At 52.7% G+C, this 22740-nt stretch overlaps 5 protein-coding genes across 5 annotated transcripts; 2 read left to right on the top strand and 3 right to left on the bottom strand.

The window, feature by feature from the left end:
- Positions 1 to 3080: 3080 nt before the first annotated feature.
- V2A60_009756 (esterase/lipase family protein) lies at positions 3081 to 3956 on the bottom strand (the record flags this gene model as incomplete). The annotated part of the gene is made up of 1 exon (XM_083261020.1): positions 3081 to 3956. One exon carries the CDS (start codon positions 3954 to 3956, stop codon positions 3081 to 3083), a length of 876 nt encoding a protein of 291 aa, XP_083117146.1.
- Positions 3957 to 6465: 2509 nt separating this feature from the next.
- V2A60_009755 (DNA replication protein PSF3) lies at positions 6466 to 7264 on the top strand (the record flags this gene model as incomplete). The annotated part of the gene is made up of 3 exons (XM_083261019.1): positions 6466 to 6486; positions 6565 to 6705; positions 6761 to 7264. 3 exons carry the CDS (start codon positions 6466 to 6468, stop codon positions 7262 to 7264), a joined length of 666 nt encoding a protein of 221 aa, XP_083117145.1.
- A 369-nt stretch (positions 7265 to 7633) lies between these two features.
- V2A60_009754 (uncharacterized protein) lies at positions 7634 to 8719 on the bottom strand (the record flags this gene model as incomplete). Its single annotated transcript, XM_083261018.1, has 1 exon — positions 7634 to 8719. One exon carries the CDS (start codon positions 8717 to 8719, stop codon positions 7634 to 7636), a length of 1086 nt encoding a protein of 361 aa, XP_083117144.1.
- Positions 8720 to 9836: 1117 nt separating this feature from the next.
- On the bottom strand, positions 9837 to 11129 carry V2A60_009753 (uncharacterized protein; the record flags this gene model as incomplete). The annotated part of the gene is made up of 4 exons (XM_083261017.1): positions 9837 to 10471; positions 10527 to 10542; positions 10656 to 10934; positions 10989 to 11129. 4 exons carry the CDS (start codon positions 11127 to 11129, stop codon positions 9837 to 9839), a joined length of 1071 nt encoding a protein of 356 aa, XP_083117143.1.
- Positions 11130 to 19063: 7934 nt separating this feature from the next.
- Positions 19064 to 20680, top strand: V2A60_009752 (uncharacterized protein; the record flags this gene model as incomplete). The annotated part of the gene is made up of 1 exon (XM_083261016.1): positions 19064 to 20680. The coding sequence occupies one exon, from the start codon at positions 19064 to 19066 to the stop codon at positions 20678 to 20680; it is 1617 nt and encodes a 538-aa protein (XP_083117142.1).
- Between the last annotated feature and the right edge of the window lie 2060 nt (positions 20681 to 22740).

Genomic DNA, 22740 nt, shown 5'->3' with positions numbered 1-22740 from the left:
TTGCATATATAGGAGCATGACGGCGTTGATCTGGATGATTTTCTTTTTTGGCGTTTATGGGAATCTACAGCATTGCATGTTCAACATACAGGAAACTATCTGGGTTGCATATTGGCGTTTTTAACTGATGGTGCTTATGATGCGCGGGCAAAGGCGAACTTTACAAGCTTAGCGATGCAGAAGAAATACAGTCCGCACAGTCTAATTCTGCTGGCCCTCTGCTGAGGTCACCACACCCGATTCACGGCATGATAGTTGAACAGGTTGTCCGGCTCCATTACGATTCGATTGTCTTGCTTGTCTTCAAGCCCACTAAGGCGAGAAAAGATACTCGTTGGCAAGATGATTATAATTCAACAATACAGCATTCAACGAGGAGTGCCATTTTTATTATTATTATAACAAGGAGCAAGTTGCACCCAATGTCCGCGGGAGCTCAGAGAACAGCCTTGACAGCTCAGCCAGCCAGGATGGGTTAACAGGTAAATACAAATCAAAAACATTTGGACAGACATGATACACAAAGAAGTTATAGTTGCCGGTGCCCTGATCGGTAGCGATGGTGACATGCTGCAGTCGCTCTTGGCCGGTTGCGGCCTTGGCTTCATCATCTTCATAATCATCCCGTGATCCGTCTGTAGAGTCAGAGTCGTGCTCAGAGTCCGAACCAGCCTCTTCCGTTCTTGCGACAAGCAAGTAGCATATATACAGCTCAACATCCCGATTTTTTTTCCCCTTGGCTTTATGACCGTCCGAACTTGAAGCCGTCCTGGAAAGGCTATTAGGCAAAACCCCAACTTCCCGTCTGCCCCCTTTGATGTTTTCCACGAATTTGGTCCACACGGTGACCGTTTCTGGGCAGTTCAGGGCGCAGAGTTTCTAAAGGCGCAGGGCTCGACCCAGCGATGCCGTCCTGTGCCAGCTCTGTAAGATGTCAACTTCTCGGCATATGCCGAGTATCTTGTGAATGAAGTTCAGGTCTACCCACGAGGAGAATGAATGCCACATTAGCCAGCTGAGTCCAAAGGAATACGTGACAAAACAAGGGTGAGACTGTATAGTGCGATGAGACGCGATGCTGCCTCACGGGCCTGGCTCTCCTTCAGATGACGGATTAGCGATGCCGTCGTCAGCTCCAACGCAGCCGCCATTGTGATAGGGTTGACAACCGTCGCCGTTGGCCAGACCATCGTTGTCAACAGACCACAAGAATGGGCAAATGTAAACTGAGATAGCTGAAGTTTCCCCGTGGAAACCACAGCGGCGGCGACGCTCAGGAAGGATATCCGACCAGATCTGCTGTCATTGACATACAGCTCCACGAACTTTTCCATGATCATCTTGTTGCTTAGCATCATCTTGGATGCGTCTGAATCGCCGCCGACTCCTATATCCGACCTCTCTCCTGTAGTCTGTCTGGAGTGGATAGCAAAAAAAAACTTAAACTCCTATAAAGCATCGATATCTTTCTCGGCAAGTAGGTATTAAATAGTACCAATCTTCAGATGCGTGATTTCCAGTAGAGTTACAGTGCATCGACTATAGGTGGAACGAGGGCTGATGTTTACTTTGCAGCCTACACCGGGAGAGACGATGATTTATAATAGACAAGTGTATATAAGGGACGCCGAAAGCAAAGGGGTTTTCTGTAAGAGCGCCCAGCGGAGCGATGTGTCGTGCGCGAACATCATTCCGTCGACGCATAGCGTCAGGGCCAGGTTGATAGCGAAGCTGGCGACTTGGGCCCAACAGCAGAGTGGAAGGATGCCTCGTGCCGAGGATTGTGACATTGGCGTAATCGAGCCGGCCGATATCTCGGTCGTATTGAACCATGATGGAAGCTCCAACGGCGGCAGTGACGATGCGGTCGTCTTTGTACTGGCGGAGACGTCGAGTGATGGGTAGATGCTTGGTCCTTTTTTGAGGAGAGGTAGATTTAAGCTGTCTTTCTCTTTGCTTGCTCGGTCTTGTTGCTACCCTTGATAGAAGTCTTGCTGCTGGTTTTGCTGCTGTCTTCGCTGCTCCCTTATTAGTTGCCCGTGTGCAGCATCCCGGTCATTTTCATGCTCATCTTTCGTTTTACTCACTGGCTCGTTTTCCAACAAGGGCACACTTAAGGGTGATCTTGTCGCGCGTGCTCTTAACTATCCTGCTGCCCACGTTCGGCCATCACACGCCTGGCACGGGGCCCTTGTTCCTGATCCAACGCCCCGGTACGTAGCCTCGCAGGCTCGTCATGTTCTAGCCTTCGTCTTGAAATGAGTATGCGCTGCCTGGCAAATGGAGTCAGATGTGAGTCAGATGTGAGTCAGTGATCCCAGCTGAGAGAAGCAGCGTATTTATCGTCTCCAACTATTCCACTATTCAGTAAAAAAGGCTGTCGACGCCAGCATACGGCAGCAGATCCGCGGCATAAAGACTGAGCCCATGGCACAGCCACCACGCAGCTGAGCCTACTGACAACTTAGTCATGATAACATAAGATGGCGAAGAAAACTGTAAAGGCAAGGCTCTGACTAGCCTCAAGTGCATGGGGTTTCATGTTCCTCACTATTCGTGAGGGTAGAAGAGCTGTAGGTAACGCACAACACTGTTGGTGCGACAAACAATGCTCCTCAGTTCCATAAACCAGAGTCACTGAGAGCCTCACCGGCAGGCTCAAAGCAGATCCGTGTCGAATCTGACCTGCTCATCCGGGAACATAATTCTGGTCTGGCGCAGCATCATAGGAAGAGTTGAGCAGAATGCTGCTGCGTTCATGAGGAGATTGGTAGTGAACAGGGTGTATTAGCCAAAAAGTTGTTCAATAGCTCAAACACGCGCTTGATTGTGCGCAGCTTTCTTGCGCGGTGCCTAGGCGGATCGCTCCGTTTCGCTCGGCTGCCTTGTTCATTTGGGTCTATATGTACGAAAACGAGCCCAATTCTTTTATTTGTGCTAATATGTCAAAGCTGACAGGCTGTCGATACGTCTTCTATATACAAAAAAGGCTTACCCGGGGAGGAACTTGCAACCGCGTCAGCATATAATGCTCCTAGACGGGAGCCATTGATAGCGCTATGTAAAGCGAGAAACCCCCATCAGCTCTTGACAGGTACACCAGAAAATGGCGTGCAGATGAATGATTTGCCGTTCTTGCCTTGTAGAGCGTTGTGAGTCAGCTGGAACATGTTTGCGTCAATCGCGAGACTGATGTGACCAGCCACGTCCAGTGGGCAGACGTCCTGAGTCCACACATTATACACGCCGGGCTCATTGATGAAGGAAGCAGTTCCGGTAGGCGTCACGATGAAATCATAACGCGAGGCAATAATGGTGACAGTGTTTCCGGGCTGGACGATGGGGCCATTGTTCAAGGCCTTGATGGCATCGCCGTCCGCCACGTCGAGGCAACCGGGGCAGCCGACGGTCTTGAGCAGATCGTCAACGTCGTCACGAATCTCGAGCAGATCGGCAATATTGACAAGAGAAGCAAAACCGGTACCGTGGCTCGGCGGCGCGATCCCCACAATCTTGTCAATCTTGTCACTCATCCCCCGGACCTTGGCCACGTACAGGGCTTGCAGGCCACCCTCGGAGTGGCCGACGAGGTCGACCTTTTTCGCGCCCGTCTTCTGGAGCACCTCGTCTATCAGATCGACAATCTCTTGCGACGACTCGTTGACGAGCTTCACGCCACCGACAGAAGGGAACAGGGGATGCGCGCCGTAGGTGAGACCGAACGTGCAGTAGCCCTTGGGCCGCGCCCAGGCCTCGAAGAAGTTGAGGTCAAAGTTGCGGTTCGCAAAGAGGCCATGGAGCACGATGACGGGGTTCCTGTCGGACTTGCAGCTGTAGTCGTTGGTCATGACGAGTCCCGATTGATGGTCGGCGCGGGCTTCTGGAATAGCGACCGGGCCCGCATGGACACCGCCGGAGAAGGCTGTGAGGCCAGCAAGAATCATCCACAGGCGCATATTGATTGGCGAGTACAAGTGTGAATGATAAGTAACTTCAGTTAGGCCGAGAGGGAGGTCTACCTATGCAATGAGACAGGCTGAGGTCGGTAGGTAGAACCAGGCCGAATATGAGCAGTAGTGCAGCAATATATATAGCTGCGAAATAGATCAGCTTCTTGGCAAGGATGCACACGAGACAAGGCGAGACGGTAGCTTCAAAGTATTGCCCAGCCCGCGTGGACTCCGAGTACGCCCAACACCAACTCCTGTTCAACCGAGGCTTGCTACTTATCCTACACCCGCCCCTCCTCACTGGACTAGACCGCGGGTTGGACTTCCAGGAGCCGCCCGTGGCCTCCTTCACCAAAGGTAACTTGTGTACCACTACGATCTGCACGGTCGTATAGTCAAATGGCCCACCGTGGTGGATAGAATCGGTGGAACAAACTGCCTCTCCCACGCTTGGCGCTGGAGATTATAGTTGCATATCGACACGATGCGATGCAGAAAATGCAAATTCCCGAAGACTAGAGGCTTACTATGGAAGGAAATCTACATTGGGCAATTCTCTGCTCCAGATCAATGTGTGCATCTATATACTCTACGCAGTTCCAAATGGAGCAGCGGATGCTGAGTGCATTCGATAATGGCAACTTATCGTCCTAGCTCAAGGCGGCTGGACGGATCAAGAGAATTCTCCAAAGGAATATCCACCGCGCGACATAATCATCCTACTCTCGTGTCGGACAACAAGGTCAGCTTATAGCCATCTCGACGTCGATACTCTGCAATGTCACCCACCAAGACGGGTCGGACGCACCATTCTGGTGAAGGCGGGGGTGCCTCGGCACGCTAGCCACCTACTATTAAAGCCGCAAAGAAAGGGAAAGCAAGTAAAACTATGGAGTAGAAATGAGACGAATTGTCAGACATGCAGGAGCCACGATAATCCGGGCAGATGCTTTCGGCGAAGCACCTAATTAGCTGCGAAAAAAAAAAACGTATTCCTGGTGGCGAGAAGTCATGACATTTGATGTTACAGCTGAACAGAGACCATGAGATGAAGAGAAATTCATGTAGCTATAGTTAACAAGACCGCAGTACGGAGTAATCTGCAATTAGTGACCCCGTTCGTTAGCAGCTAGACAGGGCGCAAGTCGTCAGCCGGATCAATAATAAAGTTCATCTGTGCCAGGGCCTCCCCCGCAATCTCTCCACAGACTGCATACTAACCTTTCCCACAATGGTGGAACTCTTTTATGGATAGGACTTATGGAGAGGAAAGAAACCCGGCGTACAATTGTTGCGCTGGAGAAATGTGAACTCCGTAGCATGAGGCGGATTGCATCTACAAGCCCCATGCTTTGGGTGCACAGAGAGGCTTCGGGAGGATGTTGCACGGTTCAAGGCAAGAAAGGGCAGATTGCCAAAACACAGAGAAAGAGCACTTGGCCACCATGCCATGGGTCCTGAGTCTGCCTCATTCACCCGTCAACGATGGAAAGTAGACAGCAATTGCTAAAGTCTTGTCCAAGTATTTCTGTGGATCGACATTTCCTGCCATCTTCATCTACTGGACTATGATGACAAAAAAAAGTCGGTGTACTCTCTCCGCGCTAATTCGGCATTGACGTTGAAATTCTTTCTACTGGTGACCTGGCTAGTCTTTTAATTCATGAACTAGATCCGCTGCACGCCATCAGTGGCCATGGGTCTACGCCCAGCCGTCGAGCCCAACGGCGTGATCTTTGGCTCCGGTGCCGTCCCTGTCCCATCTGAACGAAGTGACTGCGGTGCTTGATTCGCTCGCCAATCGGGCTCAAAGGAAGTTGTTGCCGAATAGACGACTCACAATGCGTCCAGCTCACTTTCTGCCTCCATACTGCAGGGGCCCGCTTGTATTGTTTGCCATAGAGAACGCCTGTATATACAAGATAAACGATTCCAGGGTGCTGCATAACTATAGCTCTTCACTTAACCTACGTATCGTTAGCCATCCTGTCCTATAGCTAGAGAGGCAAGCAGGAGTCGGGAGAACGTGCCGGGCCCGGACGGCGGTCGCCGATACGAGGCTGAGGGGGGCCATCTGGATATGGGGTTTTGTACGGGGACAGGAATTAGAATACAGCAGAAGAGATTCTCCACAGCTTTACCTTGGAACTTTCTCAAGACTAAACAAGTCTGTGGGGAGAGATCTAGCGTCCGTGCCCAACGCCATGTACGTCGCATACAGCATCTACGATCTCAGACATATAGATGGAATGTTCCTCGGGACTTTTAATGCAGGAAACGGTATTCATGCGGCGTCTAAACTCAAAAATCCTGCAACATCAAAGTTAAGTCGTGCTGTGAACCCGCATGGTCACCACCTTGACGATGGTTTCTCACGCCTGGCGGTAGTGGCAGGGAGATTTTCAAAGGATAGGGGGATAACGATGTCTTTGCTGAGAAATGACTCAGCATCTATTCATCAATTTGCTTCCGTTAACAAAATTACCACAAATCTTCCATTGCTGCAGAGCTCGAAATGGTCGGCATCGCGATTGGTGTAAGTGGTCCTGCGGCAACTCCAGTTATATGCGAGAACCCGGGCCACTTAACCACTTAAACCTTCCCCCCACCAAAGGCCGACAGACGCGTCAAACCGTCGCGCTCTGCCCCGCCAAAGCCAACATTAACCTTGGCCACAACACATCTCGATGGCGAAGACGATGAAAATTACGCCATGTCCTACTACGATGTTGATGCCATCCTGACAGATGCCGAGGTACGGCTCGGAAGTTTTTTTTCAATATAGGCTTCACTGCTGACAATCGCCGCAGAAAGTACCATGCCAATTCGAACTCGACGTCCCATATCTCGGCCACCTCGATAACAACCCACACGGCCTGAAGCCCGGCACGCCGCTGCTGCTGCCTCTGTGGCTCGCCGAGATGCTCGCCCTCGCCTCGTCGGGCGGCGAGGACAGCCGCGCCCCCCTCACGCTCAACCTCCCGCCGTGCCTCTCCGACGCCGTCGTGGCCGCCCTCAAGGCCGACCCGCGCGCCGTGGCGCTGCGCGATCAGAGCCCGCACTTTTTCGGCGTCTGCGTCCGCATGCTCGACCTCTTTGACGAGCGCGAGCTCGGCGCGGTGCTGCGACGCACATTTGTCGTGCGAGCGGCCGACGTCGGCCTGCACGCGCGCAAGGCCGACGAGGGCATGGTGGCAGGGTCCGGCGAGGAGTTTCTGCGGGGGCTGGACGAGTGGGAGCGTGGCTTGTTCCGAAAGGGTCACGAGGGGGTCAAGGGCGCCAAAGAATGGTTGGAAAGGGTCAAGAAGACGTAGAGGAGAAGAACGGAGATGGGCAAGAGCAGCTGGCCCGTGAGGCGGCAGGGCTGCGAGGCGCAAAAACCTATCAGTAGGGCCGTGGAAAACCGAGGTGATGTGACGGATACCCTGGTAGGGTTGCTAGCCAGAATTGGAAATGATGAATGATGATTTAATCTATGCCGTGGCTTCGTCATGAATCGTGCTGCCTGACTGCTGGCGGGACCTCGGATGGGGGTTATCAGAATTACAAGATCGGGGACAAGAGACGATCGAGGCAGTGCACATATACAGCAAGGTCGGATCATGAGTTGCCAAGTTTTTTTTCTTATTATTACCGTTCAAAGTGTAAGATGCGTAGCTCGGCACAGCCTCCTTTGGGCTTTTTTATTGATCGCACAGCCTCCACACCGCAACCAAGGCTAGACCCAACGCCAGCCACACCCACGTCAATAACATCTCGCTCATTTCGAGCCAGATAAAGTACTTGTTGGAGTATCGGACGACATGGGCGGTGCCGACGCCGACGAGGCCGCCAAAGACGGGCAGCCCCGACAATGCCACCCCCACGACTCCGTGACGGCGGAACGGACGCAGGACGCGCCACAGCCACCAGAGAAGCAGACTCGCGATGAGCGACATGCCACGCCAGTGTCCCGGCGGCGGCGGCGGCGGCGCACCCTGGGCATGACCGACCCGCGCGAGGTGATCGTGGCCGTCCCCCGTCAGCAGCCGGTACGTGAACTGCCTCTCGGCGGTCGTTCCTCGGAAAAGTACGTGCGTGGCTGCGTGTAGCCACGACGCTGCCCAGCAAGCTTCCGCATATGCGTACTCGGCATGCATAATACACAAGGTGAGGTAGATTATGCGGCAGCAATCGGTCAAGCACGCCGACAACGATGCTGTCGTCGCCCCCCGCCCTGCCTGGGCCTTGCTGGACCTTGCCCTGCTGTTGTCACCACTGCCGCCACGACGACGACGACCAGCACTTCCACCACCACCACCATTGCCGTTTCCCTTGACGCCTCGGCTCCTCAGCCAGTGCTGCGAGGCATCATCGGCCAGCAGGCGGTGTCGGAGAAGCGCCCGGGTCGCGGCCAGCGCACCGGTCTGGAGCGCCCAGAGGCCCAGCGCGGCGGCGGCGGCGTCGTCCGTGGCGCTCCGCAGCTGCTGCTCGATGAAGAAGTGCGGCGTTGCCCTGGCCAGCCTCATCATCTGCACCGGATGCCACCACAGGAACTGGCCCAGCCAGGGCGCCAGCACCCTGCGGACGTGGTTCGCCAGCACCGCCGCGACGACCAGTCCCGCCGCGACGGCGTGCCCGTCCGCCAGCATCGTCGCCTTGACCGGCCCGTAGAGATGGCGCGGGGCCAGGAGCGTCCGCAGCTGCCATAGCAGAGGGCGGCGGCGGCGGCGGCGGCGACCAGAGGGACGGTGAGCGAGGCCATTCACCGTCGCCGCAGCCGTCGCCATCGTCGTCGCCGCTGCTGCCGCGGTCGCAGGAGCCCAAGAGGCGTCTTCTTCTTCTTCGTCGTCGCGTCCATCATCTCCGATGTGCGCTGTCCTCTGTCGCACAAGGACCTCCTCCCGCACACCCTCTTTCCCCCCTCCCCCTTGGAACTTTGGGTCGCGCACCACTGCGTTCCGGCGCATTCAGAAGGGAGACGGTATTTTTGGGGGGGGGAAACAGGCAGGTTTGCCTGTCAAAAGGCGGGCGCGCCGCACTTGTCAAGGGGCAGGGCACCCCGGTTCGGACCTCTAAGTACTTGTGTAGTGTAGGTGTGGGTAAACTGTACAGTGGCTGACAGGCTGGCCTTTATTGGTTAATTGGAAAAAGGCGGCTGTTGGGGTCCGAAAGGTTGTGGTGAAATTAAAAGACAGGACCAGTTAAAAGGTGCGTGCTCGTCTCATTCGCAAAATGTGTCCCAACCCAATTAATGTTGAGACGGAAAAAGTTACCCAAGCGCCGACTATCAGTAGTTTGCTTCTGCGGAGACTGGCATCCGGTTCTACGCGCACGCCCAGGAAGCCGGAGCAGACAATCACTCATCAGAGCCTGAATTCTTTCCAAAAAAAAAAAAAAAAAAGAAAAAAGAAAAGGCACTGGCGATCAGAGGTAACAGGGGAGGGAGTGAGGGAGAGAATTGCAGTGCCCCCCGAACCTTGCCTTTATTAGGCTCGTCGGAGCGGTCTGGTCAAAGGTCGCACACGATGCCACCATGTCGCGTTTAATAAAGCAAAGCCAGTCATATATTTCGTATCTAGCTAACTAATAATAAAGGCGGCTAATTTGGCAAGGATCGAGGACCGTCAGCCCGAGTATTCTCAGCGACCACTCTGGCCGTCTCTGCCGCCGCCGCCGCCGCCGCTCTCTTCCGGACCTTGTTGCGCCTTCTCTGCCTTTTTGGCAGATCTGCTAACAAATACTGTGTTGAAAAAAAAAAACTCCGAGTTAGCAGGGCTCATCATATATCATTCTCCGTCCCCGGACCCCCAACGCGCGATGGGGCTTGTCGTACAAGAAAAGGCCGTAAGCGCCAGGCCTTTCAGTCTAAAGCCAACCCTTTCATATCCAGCCATTCCATATATGCTATACATGTTCATGGCCTTCAAAAGGGGAACTGTTCAGATTGACATGATTGTTCGGCGCAAAGATGCGGCCTAGCCAAGTACGGCCAGCCTCCGGTGTGTGTGGAAGAGCGACCTCGTCGTGAGGGGTCAAAGTATCCATATCTGTATCAAGCAGTGTAAAAGACTGAAAGGGGCTCGACTGTCCTTGGGCATCGGAGAGACTGCCGGCAGGGACAGGGGAGTGCCTTTTGCTGTGTGGCTCCCGCAGGATCGTAGCCTGTTCACGGCCGGTCCGCTCATAGTCGATTCCCTCCTTTGGCTTGCTCTTGTTCGAAGAGATTTGCCGGATATGGACAAGCTTCATGTACAGGTACTCCAGATATCGGATCTCTGGCCACGCGCCCCCGCTGCTTCCACCTTTGCTCCCATTCTTCGGAGCGCTCTTGAAATGCACCCGCCGAATGTGGGCGGCGGCATTGTAGTTGATCCCATACAACTTGTTGGTCTGGCAGTTCTTGCAGTCGGAGATTTCGAGTGCAACCTGCCATCGAGGCCTCAAGCCCTTCTCGGCGGGATCTATCACCTGCCACCGCCAGCCTTCGGGTTCATGGGTCAACTTGAAGTGCCGTTCGAATTCATGGTCTCCGGACAGCTCTGTCGCACAGATCTCACACCTTCTCTTCTCTTCTTTCTTTCTTCCTTTACTTACCTTGCTCAATGGTCCACTATCTACTTTAGAACTTGGTGAGGGCGGTCGCGTCCCTTCCGGAGATGGCAGTATCGCCCTGTTGCCTCTCTCTATGGCCTCTTTCAAGGCCCTTCGTGACCTGTGGGCCACTTTCTCGTGGCCCGAACTACTGCGTCTCATTGGGGCTGCCATCGAAGAAGAACCTGTCATATCTGGGGTCGAGAGTGGCGTATTGGGCCAGCTTGTTTGTTGCGACGGGGTCGTCTCAGGCGCGAGACTATACGGCGAGTACATGGTACTCGCTGCCGACACGTTTGCGGAATCAACTTCTTCATCCATATTGCCGATGCCGTCTGACCAGGACTGTAGTGCCGCGTCAGTCTGGAGCATGTCCCAGTCCCAGTCGAAGTCAGTCTCGATGGTATTATTCTGAACAGTCATGTTAGAGCTAGCTGGGCTGAAACGCATTCAAGGCAGACTCACGTTGTCATGCGATGGAAATTGCTGTTCAAATTCCAGAAGTGGGTTGCCGAATACATCAAAGTTACAGAACGGGCCAAAGGGGTCGAAGATACCTTCGGGCTGCTCTGGGAATTCCATGGTATTCTCAAAAGAAAAGTTCATCTTGATTTGTAAAAGTATTCTTCGTTTTGTCGGTTTGGTTTTTCTTGATTCTGTTGAAGACTCGAAAGTCCCCCTTCGTTGGGAAAAGTCGATTGTTTTTATAGTTGCCAGACTGTTATACAAGTTCCTCACTTTCAAGCAGACGAGCCGAATAGCAAAGGTGAAGTGGTGAGAGCGGTGTTTGACAGGTCGCCAGCCCAACGTATGACAGATTGCACGGTATTACTCTTGAATCATCTCTGAATGGGAGACACCGTCAATTTATTCCGTGTGCCATGGCTAAGGCGTGGAAGGTGGCCAGGAAGTGTTCTGGAGGGGCGTGGGCGTTGTCTGCAGGGGTGTGCGATGTGTTGTCTGGCACAATGTGGCTTGGGGCCATGCTCTTACTACTATCCACAACCAAGTGCCAGATCTGAGCCTGGCAGGAGAGGAGGGTTGCATAGAATTCAAGGGTACACACTAGTCAACTGTTTCCTGTGCATTGTAATTACAGTCACGCTTGCCTTACATGACAGCATCGTACCTCTGCTCGGCCATGCATGCCAACAAGAAGAATGCCGGGGAAGCCAGAAGACATGTTCAAGCAGCTATCATAGAGTACGAGAATCAACACGTCATTGTCCAACAGGTCACAGAACACCAAGCAGCAGAATGTACACGTCTGACTTAGAGGCTAGAGGCATGTGGTGGCATGTTTCCTTGCTTTGGGAAACGGGTTGCGATATCGCTTTCATGTTGTCAAGGCGTCTGTCTGTTCAAATCAATCTATACCCTCACATGTGACTGAGCATCTCCACCGCGTGGTTTGGGATACCGACCATGCGCGGATACGTTAATCATGAGCTTTTCCAGTTACAGGGACCGGTAGGCCTGGCCGCATCGGCAAGGGCAGTAAGGCTTCTAGCTGCTCCTCAGGAAAAAGCAGACTGCTACGCGGGAAAGGGGAGTTTGTGGCGGTGCGAGCTGGCATCTACCTGTGCGGGTGGCATGGTCGAGAGACGTGACGTAGAGCCCAAGGGTTTGCGCCGGTCAACGCCCCCAGTCAGCAAACGAGCAGCATGCTGTCGGCAACAAAGGGCAAGTGATTGTGATTGCGGACTAGCCACGGAGTAGTCTCTGGCCTGCCTGCGTCATTGGGGGCCAGTTTGGCGCGCGAGAGAGAGACAGCTAACTTGTGTCCCGCCCCGTCCCGGTGCTGTGAGCTGGCGGAGACTTTTGCGCACAATGCCAGAAGATCGAACCCCCCCCCGAACCAGGGAGTCAAATTCTCCTGCGGCAGATGCGCTGCATGCTTGGCCTGGCGGTGACAAACAAGGTACCTTGACCGTGGCCTTGTTTCTTATTCGATTCAGAGACCAAATGCTTCCCGTTATTTGGTCAGTGGCCGCCTCCGTAAGCCACTCATACGACAAAGGTTGGCCATATGCAGGTGCCCGGGCCAAGTGATTGACGAGACCTTACTCCATAGAAGGTTATACGAATGCTTCTAGTGCCTGACAGGCCGCTGACCGTTCTACCAGTGGGGGAGTCGCCCGACCAGCTAGAGGGCTCATTCAGTCTCAGTCTGGCGGGAGGAGTCTAACCTGGTCGGGACAGCTCTGGGATGGAGAGCGATTCCAACCAGAGCTGCCACAACTTTGACGAGCAAACAGAAGAGACTCGCTAATACCACGGGTACAGCTCGCACGCCATCTGAGATGCCATGTCCACCAACTATGGAGTACGGGAGTACGCCCAGCGGAAACTTTGGACTTGGCGCCGGGCCCCTGTCCTTGCCCATGAACCAGGTGCCATGTATGACATCTGCCCTCTCCCTGCAGGCTGACACTATGCTGGCTCCCATTTGTGGCAGGCAGGCAGGTCAGGTTTGCCAGAGGCACACAGTGGTCCAACGCGACCTGTCGCTCCAGTTGACTCCCTTGTCACATTTCACAGCAGAAGGTCGCTGTATTCCTCCCCTCATTGATGTCGCGGTTCTGGCCTTACATGAGGAACTGCGGTGCGCCAGTGATTGAGATGGGGAGCCCGCTACTTACGTCAGGACATGCCGTGACCGCGGATATGCTACACATTGCTGGTCTGCTGGATAGCAAACGACACTGGCTTCGTGATGGAGTATTCTTTTTCTGTTTCACAGTGACGGGTAGTGATGGGCTTAACTGATTCCGCGAGGTTCTCGGCCCCGTTCCGCTGTGGTGACTGATGCTCGATGATCCTTGAGAGGCTCGACCCCGGCGGGCCGCGCCTTTGTTAGTTGAAAACATGAAAACAAAATTGACAATCTTCGTCCGGCAGGTAATTGGACGTGCCAGAAAATTTTCCACTTTCCTCTCGGAGCTGTCCCCGTCTCCTTTCTACCCGGGGGGCCGGTGTCGGAGAGGTTCTTTTGCATGCCCGAAGCTCGCAAAGTTGCTCACAAAGTTGCTCACCTGACAAAATGGATGCACTGCTTGTCACGTCGGTAACCCTGGCACCGCCGCCCACAAGAAGCCACAGGAAAAAAAGAGCAATCAGTGCTCGATCTGCGGAACTATTGGCAAGACCCCGGTAACGGCACGCCCCCGAGACGCAAAGACCCCGTCACCCCCAACTCTGTGGCGCCGCCGCTACGATAACGGCACCAAAACTTGAGTTGTTGTACCAAATGGCCAGGAAAATGCGATTTTGCGAGTGACGTACTTGGTAGAGGTTTTGAAGAGAATTCCCATGCTCCGGAGTTCCGACATGAGCTGCAAGCAAAGGCCTCTCCCGCACGTTTTCTCTTCGCTTCCATCTAGACGCTGGCAGTCCACTATAGCCCAGCAGCTACTCTGTTGACGCCCCAAAGCAACCCTTCCTCTCCCTGAGCCTCACCCTGACGGGCTCTACAACAGGCATAACGAATTGCACAACAGAGCTTGTCAATCAATGTTGCTACCGTGAAGCTGTCGACTTGTCACCTGTTACTCTGTCACGCCGCACAGCAATTGCACCGCAGTTCAAGTTTGAGTGAAGGGCAGCGGACTTCCACGACCGCCGCTAACAAGCCCAAGTTTCTCAATGGCTGATACCCAAAGTAAGACGAACAGTTGGCAGCATCTTGGCAGTCTGGGTCACTCCATAAAGCCAGAATAGGGCATATGTTGCAAAACGATTCTGTATATCCCCCAAGGGCCCAGGCCAATCTTTTTCATCTGTAGCACTGCAGAGCAAGCCCGACTTGAAGAGAAGATCAAGGCCCAGGCCGTGTTAGCCGTGATTCAGTAGTACCCTTGTGATGCTGTTGCCTGGCAGAACTCGTCCGACGAGTTATGCAGACACGCATACTCGCAACGCCCGGCGCTTACATTGTGCCCCGTAAGGCCCCTCGCCACACTCAGTAGAGCTGCGCTCCGTGTCTCTTTGCTGCTGAGCAGGTGCAGCTACAACGACGTGCAGTAGTGTGAGTCCCAGCAAGTCGGCGATCGTGCCTGCACCCTGGAGATTTTGGCTGCTTTGCTTTCGTGCATACTCCGTACTAACGAAATACAGAGGTCGAAGTCGGCTCCACACGGGACACTACTATAAAGTCTATAACCAACCACTTGTACTACATTGGGCGGAATACAGACCACCCAATGAGCGCCAAGTAACACAATGAGATGGGCTGTGGTCAATCGCCACATACCGGCATATGCTGCGATATTGAGCTATTGGAATTGTGGACGATGATTTTCTGTGTCGCGCTGCAGTTGTTCCTTGTCCTTGTCAGTCGTGGACGCGTTCCAATCACTGGCGGCAAGCTTGTGTAGTGTCATGAATCAATCACAGCAGTTCGTTGTAAGAGGCTGCCAAGAACCCAGGTGCCGATAAATGCGCCTACGCTCTACCGACACCTAATCAAGACCCAAGAGCGACAGTCTCTTGTTCATGACCGTCACTCGCACCCAATGTTGTTGACCGAAGCACGAAAACTACTTGTACTCCGTTGGTGGTGAGAGGGTGTACGGCTAAAAGGAAAAAGAGGCAGCGCAACGAACGTGAGCGACGAGAAACTCACACTATGAGCTAGCAAACCTAATTTTGGAATACGCGATGCAGCTTGATACATATGGCTTGATTCTGGATGGCTGTCGCGGGCGGAAATGCGCTCGCTCCTCTTTGCATTACGGAAGCCCAGTGAGCCTTGGGTCATCACCACTTGCAGCCTCGGTGCTTGTTTTTGGTTTGGCCCGCTCGCTCCCCCCTCCTTCGCCCAGGAGGGCAATTGCCTTCCCCCCCCTTCGCTGGGCGGCCCTGACAGGCTGCCAGAAGGTCGGGACGAGAGGGCCGATGCCATGGCTGCACCTAAAGGCAGTGGTGTGGGTGGCGAGAGCAGGCCACCCTGAGACACATCACGGCAGTACGCTGCTTCTGCTTGCTAACCAGCTTTCCTATCAGCGATCCCGCCCAAAACCCGCAGCAGAAAGAATCAAAAGGGGGGGTTATTGCTAGCCTCGTGTGTCACTGCGAGTGAACGCGTCTTGTTATTGTGATCATGACACCGTCGACCACGACTCTCCTTGCACAGCGCATAAGGCAGCACAGAGTATTGTCCCTGTACTCTTCGTGTGTCCAGGCCAGTCGTGTTTCTCTGGCGAGCAGTCGGTATTTGCAACAGCGAGAGCGCGCCGCTAGTGTCGTGTTGCATCCACCACAGGGAAGGGAGATTGACTACTGCCAGTGCCTTGCAACCAAAGTCCGCCCCGTCAAAAGCGAGTCGGCAAGTGTTGACCAGTTGGAGTGTGATTTTTTTCTTCCCTCCCCCAAAGGTCTAACTACTTGTTTCGGTTAGTAGGGTGACTATCAACCACAGCGTAGGCTAGACTGGCGACTGATCAGGCGACAACCACCCAGTGGTTCGCACCCGACGCTTCAAGCATCTGCAAGGCGGCAAGCCTCGTTGCGTAATTTGGCTGCCTGCTCAGACAAACAAGTACAGTGGGCGAAGAAACAGATTTCGGCTCACTAAGAACGCCCCAGCTCGCCTGGGGGCCGGGGAGGGGGACCCGTGGAAGCCCCCAAAGGATTGCACCCAAACCGAGCAAGGCATTTTCCGCAGGGCCTTGTGACTCAAACCTCTCAGCACTGTGCCTACTGAGCCGTCAGTGCCTTGCCAGTTTCCCGTCGTTTCATCTTTGTCCACACTAGCCTTATCATTGTTCGCATTCACGTTGCAATTGGTATAGCTTGTAGGTATGCCATCATAGAATCCTTTTGTCTCACAGCACTCTCCTCAAACAGTATATTTGTTGATGAACGTTGAATACAGGGCAAGGAATCGAAGGGCATGGGCTGCTTTCAAGCAGAAGATGATTGGCTTTAGCTGCGCTACACCACTCCATCCGTACGCTGCTGCGATCCGCTTCCAGCAGAACAGAGCAACAACATCGATTTTCCGCAAATGAAAAGTATCGTACAACATATTGAATGAATTCTTCTTGCAATAGTCAACTCTGACTCTGGCGTATGTAAACAGCTCGAGAGGGGGCAGGCATTGTGCACCGTCGACGCTGTGAGCGCAGACTTCGGACGGTATCCGAGCCGCCCACCCTAGTGAGTCGGCCACTGCTACTCTGCAATTGGGACAAACAGAAATGCAGGGTAGCTTTGGCGACGACGATGTTTCTTTTCACTCATGTCGTATGACTGTGGCAGCTTCTAAACTACATACTTCGTATCTGTTAGTCCAAGTTTGTGATTGACGTTAACGTGCAAACTGTCCACCTCGTCACATCTCATGACACCTCAAAACAGCTGAACAGTCAGTGCATCAATTGTTCACAACATGGTGACTTTGGGGCGTGTAGTGATACAGCTGGTAAGAAAAACGAATCATATTCTAGTGACATCCGTATCAAACATCGAATACGATGCCGCCTGGACAGGAATGCCGAGCTCTCGGCAGTGACCTGAAGCCACCAGTAGCACATGAGACGAACTTGCTTCAGCTGTCAAGCACAGCATTAATCTCCCTTGTCACAGACCCAGAGATTGAGGGCATACAACTTCTGAAGAGGGAAGGCCGCGAGAGTGGAACAACACATAACTTGTGTGACTGTCGCGCAGGCAGCGGCCGTTCACATGACTACATGAGCTAGGTAGTGGGATGTGAGATGAAAACTTTGGAAATCAATTCCCACCTTGACTGGTGAGGAATTTTCAAGTCTTGTGCTGTAGGTAATCACTGACACTGATTGCGAATGCTGTCCACCTTGTTGGCAATACTGTCCCACTTCGTGAGAGAAGTTGGAGGTTGCACAGATTGTGCAGTCCCGAGGAAAAAAAAAAGGTAGAGCAGAATTATTGAATCGAAAATCAAAAAAGTGGTAAAAATCTTCTGTCCTCATGAAGCGAGGTCATGGGCGATGTTGGACCCAGGTAACACAAGTCCCTAGTGGCGTGCTGTCGACGCTAGCCACCCGATCCGCGATTTTTATACCCATGTTGCCGTCTGTTTATAGATAAGTGCACTCGAGCTTTCTCGGACTATTGGAGCTGGGCCCCAATTACTCAGTATGCTGGTCATTTGTCATTTGAACCCAACATTAGACCGCAGCGATGCTTGAATTCGGTGAACATGTCCCACCTAATCATTGCAATGACAGTAAGTAGTCATCAAAGAGGCGAGTACAACTAGACAATTTACTACGGAGAAAATGGAGGAAACAGAGCAAATTGCATTTCTTCATGAATAAGATGATGCACGTGGTTCAAACCCAGCACTCGCTCCCGCCTGGTGCGCTGGCATGGGCCTTGCAAGGATGCGCCGCGAAACAATCACGCAGATATCGTTGCAGACGGCAGCGTGGCGAAGGATCAGTAGGTAAAATGCCGACCTAGAATTTCATTAATACTTTCTCGTCAAATCTCACTTCCTAGCCTGTTTGTATGCTACCAGCTCAAGTAAAAGACGCGGCTCTGGGGGCAGCGCGCGCGGCACGGTATTTCCAAGTGCCAGAACCAAACCCCAGAATCGGGGAAGGGTTGCATTTGATGACTTAACACTGTGTTTTATTCTGATTTAACTTTTCACTCGTTTTCATACGTGTTGCAAAAGCTACAGCAATACGGATCTAGGCTGTTTGATGTGGCCCATGCTGAGCAACAGCCAGACCAAGGCTCCGAGGTCGCGAATGTCCCAATCCCAACACAGTGGCGCGGCATGGCGACTTGAGACAAAGAGAAATCAACTGTAGAAGCACATTTATCCGCCAGAAGGTTAAAGTTGCGTGAGAAATTTGGGGGTAGTCCCGAAGAGCATCAAATAGCGGAGAGCCGGTTGACGCCAGAGAACGCTGCAGTCAGTACATGTTTAGGCCCGCCCGACGTACTAACTTACACCATCGCAAAAGCCTGCAACGACTTTAAAATATGCTGGCAAGAAGAACTTCTTATCGTTTATCTTGATCTGGTTCCCCGGATCTTTCCGATCGCCTCCTGCATACGCAGCCGAACTTGACCTACCGACCACGGAAGACTCCATCATTTATCGATATTAGATTACCAAGACCTCGCTAGATTATAGCCATAGAAGTCGCAGCTATACGTCCGCAATCAATGGCAGATAGCTTCATAACACTTCAGCAACTCGGCCGAGGGGTAGAGGCACGACGCCAGCTGTTTGAAACATGCCATATGTTAGACTCAGTCGCATGCGTGGCCGAAGCTTCCTGTCTTGGCTTGGAGCCGCATCGTCGCCAAGTTTACCTGCAAACATAACCCCGAGTCTGTTGAAGGCACAAACCACTTGTTTGTTACTCGAGCAGCTCTCACGCCTTTGTAAGTGGGTCACGTGGATACGCGCTGGCGCACCCACGACACCGCCTATCACTTGATAGTTACAGCGCGTAATACGCGCTATGTTACTGTGAAAACGTCGTTTCAAAGAGCATCGGTAGCAAAATCGCAGACGTTCCGTACAACTTTTTGGCTATATGGATACTGCATTTGTAGCGGACTCTGATGATGAGTCGGAGTGCAATACCTACTCGCCACCACCCGCGGCTCAGGCAGAGGAGCTCCCCTCGTTTGCAAGCACCACCTCCGAACCTGTTAGCATGACCACTTCGTCGACGGATCCTGTATTCTTCCAGGACGTCTACAACGAACAGCAGATTGCTGCCGCCAGGGAGCAGCAGATCAGATTAACTAAAGGGGCCAACACGAGTCTCCAGCTTACAGCGCCGACTGGAACCGAGCGAACAGACCCCGTCTCGCTCCCATCACAGTATCCAGAAGGCACGGATTCGAGTAGCGTGAACGCGTCCCATGCGGTCAAGTCGGCTATCATGAGGGAAAAGAGGATGAGGCAGGATGCCATTGAGGTTGCAGACCCATATGCTTTTCCAAGCAGTGCGGAGGAGGATCAGTCCCCTGGTCTACATCGACCTAGCTGGATGATGGACAATGGTTCTTCTGCAGCGTATCGTGGAGCGAAGGGCGTGACCGTTGATGAGGCGGAAGTTTCGGGAGCGCCTTCCAGAAAAAGGCAACGATTGAGTGAACTCAGAACCGATGCTGTAGACAGCTCTCTACCACCCACCGCACCACCCATCTACAGCAGCCTCCCACCAACCATGCCTCCGGTTGGCATCGACAAAACTGTTTCTAGCACAACCTCTGAAGTTCCAAGCTATAATTTGGTCCCTACAATAGATATCGGCGATGATCCGGCCCTCATTATACATCCTCGCGGCCTCACCAACGGCCAAAAAGAGCAATATCTTGCTGTAGAGCTAGGAGTGCCTGGTAACCTAGAGCATCAACGCGAGATGAGAGCTCAATCAAATCAGCTGCCACCGCAGTCGAGTGCCAGATCTGAGCACCAAAAGACGCCATCAAAAACATCGGCCCAGTCCACACCGAAGGCGACGGAACAGCGTGCCAAATCTCCATCCGGACAGGATGTGTTGGAAGTCACTGAACATAGTGTACTTGAGAAGACGCAGGATAAGCCGTATACAGCGACTCCCCGAGACCGTAGAGACAAACGACGTGGCAGGAATAATGCCCCGCCTGCCAAAGAAACTGAGCCCGAGCATGATGGCTCAGAGGTGCAGCTTGTGCCAGCGCCAGCGACCAAGAAGCAAAGAGGGAGGCCGAAAAAGGCCGAAAAACGGATTACAAGGGCTACTGGTGCGCATTTGAAAGTAACAGAGCCACAGAGCGCTGAAAGCGTTACAAAGAAAAGAGGCCGACCCAAAAAGTGCGAGGCCGTGGTATTGGAAACCACCCAGGAGGAGGAGGTCACTCAGGAGGCGGCAGATGTTGCTTCCGCAAAGGTGCCAGAGGAGGATGAGGCCAAGGATGAAATGAATAACGCCAACAACACGACCAATACCAAGATGCAGGACCCAACAGTACGCAAGGTCAAGACGGACGGTGAGGATACCCCAAATGCACCAAACGTGACATCCAAAGAGACTCTACCAAAAGAACCCGAAAAGCGAATAGCAATATTACAAAAGGGCAGCGCAGGAAAGCCTCTGTATAGGATAGGATTGAGCAAGCGGTCAAGAATCGCGCCGCTGCTCAAATCGCTACCCAATTGATGTGGTCTCGCACCGCGCAAATGTATATACCGTTTATCGCTTCACAATTACTTTGCTCAATGCAATATCTACAGTGGTTGAATTTTGATGGTATTGCCACAGGTGAAACTTTTCCTTCTTTGCGACTTGATGTGGCTCTGCTCCATGAATTATGGTACTATCTCCGTGCCATGCTCTGGCGATAACTTGGTAGCAGCTCGTTGACTCGCAGGTGCAGTATTATTTGAGGCACTGCCGTACGAACGTGATGAGAAGAAGCATAGTACAATGTGAGCCTAGGGGTATAGTGAATCTGAGGTGGACTGTAAAGCGTAAGTGTCGCGGTCTAATGCGAGGATTGAGCTGCTTCGCACCTCGCTAATGTTTCCAGGAAACCCGATGTTTGTTGATGGGCCGATTCTGCATAGCAAAGCAGCCATCTAACAACAAGCATAGGCGGGGTCGAAATAACAGTAATATGATGCTGTATCAATCCGCATGTGCCTTATCCATATTTTGCCCTCTATCAGTCGAGTGTATAATTGGATTCCCTGGATCCAGTGCTTTGGGCCTGTGGCCTGTGGCATATGTATTGGTGATATGCAGCTGACCGGGGAAAATTCATCTAAATTTGCCAAATGTGGGCTGGTGGGTCTCAAGACGGAATCTTGAAACTCGTATTGAATCAAAACACATATTGTAAGTATGCACTCTGTGATGACTGTTTTACTGCCATCACAATGATCGGATGTCCACCGAACAACTGTCTATCGTTACTCAATACACGTCCGCGTACAAAGCCAGCCCCGAGATCGGATTACAAACGCGCCAGTCTCTGATCAGTCGTCTCTTCAAAGGAGCTTACAGCTAGAGATTTTCTTTGATCTGCACCAGCGCCAACCGAGGGTTGATAAGATATCACATCGTCTATGTTTTCTCGATAGCGAACGACCAAATTCTCCCCTTTGAGATCTTCCAATAATTCCCCTTCAGCCTCGGCCAGAGCCATAGGTGGTACAGACTGTAGAGTATGCATAGTAGAGAGGAAACGAGGTCTCAGCCTCAGCCCCAGCCTGATATGGGATCTGGCTGTCACAGAAACATTGCTCATGAAGCTCAGCCTCAGCCGGATTGAAAGCGACAGCTACTGAAAGGCTCGGATGCAGCACAAGACGTGATGGAGAGGCAACCTATTTCTCAAGAATGTGTTGCGCCATTGTGATAAACGTCTTGCCAGGACTCGGCCATCTGCCTATCTGACTCTCTACAAAATTACACGTTCAGCCATCAACCTCATTCGTGTCAACGACAACTTCCAGCAAGATCCATCAACGACTTGATTTCAAACTATCTAGTACTTGAAGTAATGAAGCTCTGGCACGCATTATACCTGGCGCTCGTCGCAGTGGCCTCTGCACTACCCACTCCCGTACGTACCTCTCTCGACCATCCCGACGCAAATACCACAACTACCCCGAGGCTAAAGAAGTTGGGGTATTGCTAATGCCATATCAAGGCCAACGGAGACGAGCATGGGATTCAGGGCTGGCCTCCCGGGTGCACTTACTGTCGCGGAGACGAGACTGGTGCAGAACCTTTCGATAGGAAAGCCAGCTCCGGGAAATAGGCATGCAGATTCATGATCCGTGAATCGATAGATGATAAAATAAGACAATTATACATTATATGTCAAGGTACCTGGCCCGCTAGGTGATTAAACCAAACGTACTAGGAACGCGTATAAGATTCTCGTGGTACCTTTCCGCGTCCTCACTTGCCTCTTCGTTCCATTTGACCCGAACACTCTAGCCTCGGTATCATGTTCCATGTTCACCCGCAGTAGGTATCTAGGTGTGAGTGGCCTTCTAGCGCTTGCTCGGATATCCAAGTTGATGGAGGTGGCGAAACGCGGAAAGGGACCAGAAATAGAAGCCCAGAAGTAATATGTTCCAAAATCAGCCAGATAGCCATTCTCTGGGGTACCTATAACAAGGTCAGGTTACTCTTCAAGGCAGCTAGGCCGCAGGTTACTGATCAGATTTGTTTCCAATCTGCAACAGCCACCGGGAGACTTGGGCCGA

The sequence above is a fragment of the Cordyceps javanica genome, chromosome 7 (genome assembly GCF_051103115.1).
Source record: "Cordyceps javanica chromosome 7, complete sequence".
Taxonomy (NCBI): Eukaryota; Fungi; Ascomycota; class Sordariomycetes; order Hypocreales; family Cordycipitaceae; genus Cordyceps; species Cordyceps javanica.
The sequence above is the reverse complement of the archived record's forward strand: the minus strand, read 5'-3'. Positions and strand labels throughout refer to the sequence as shown.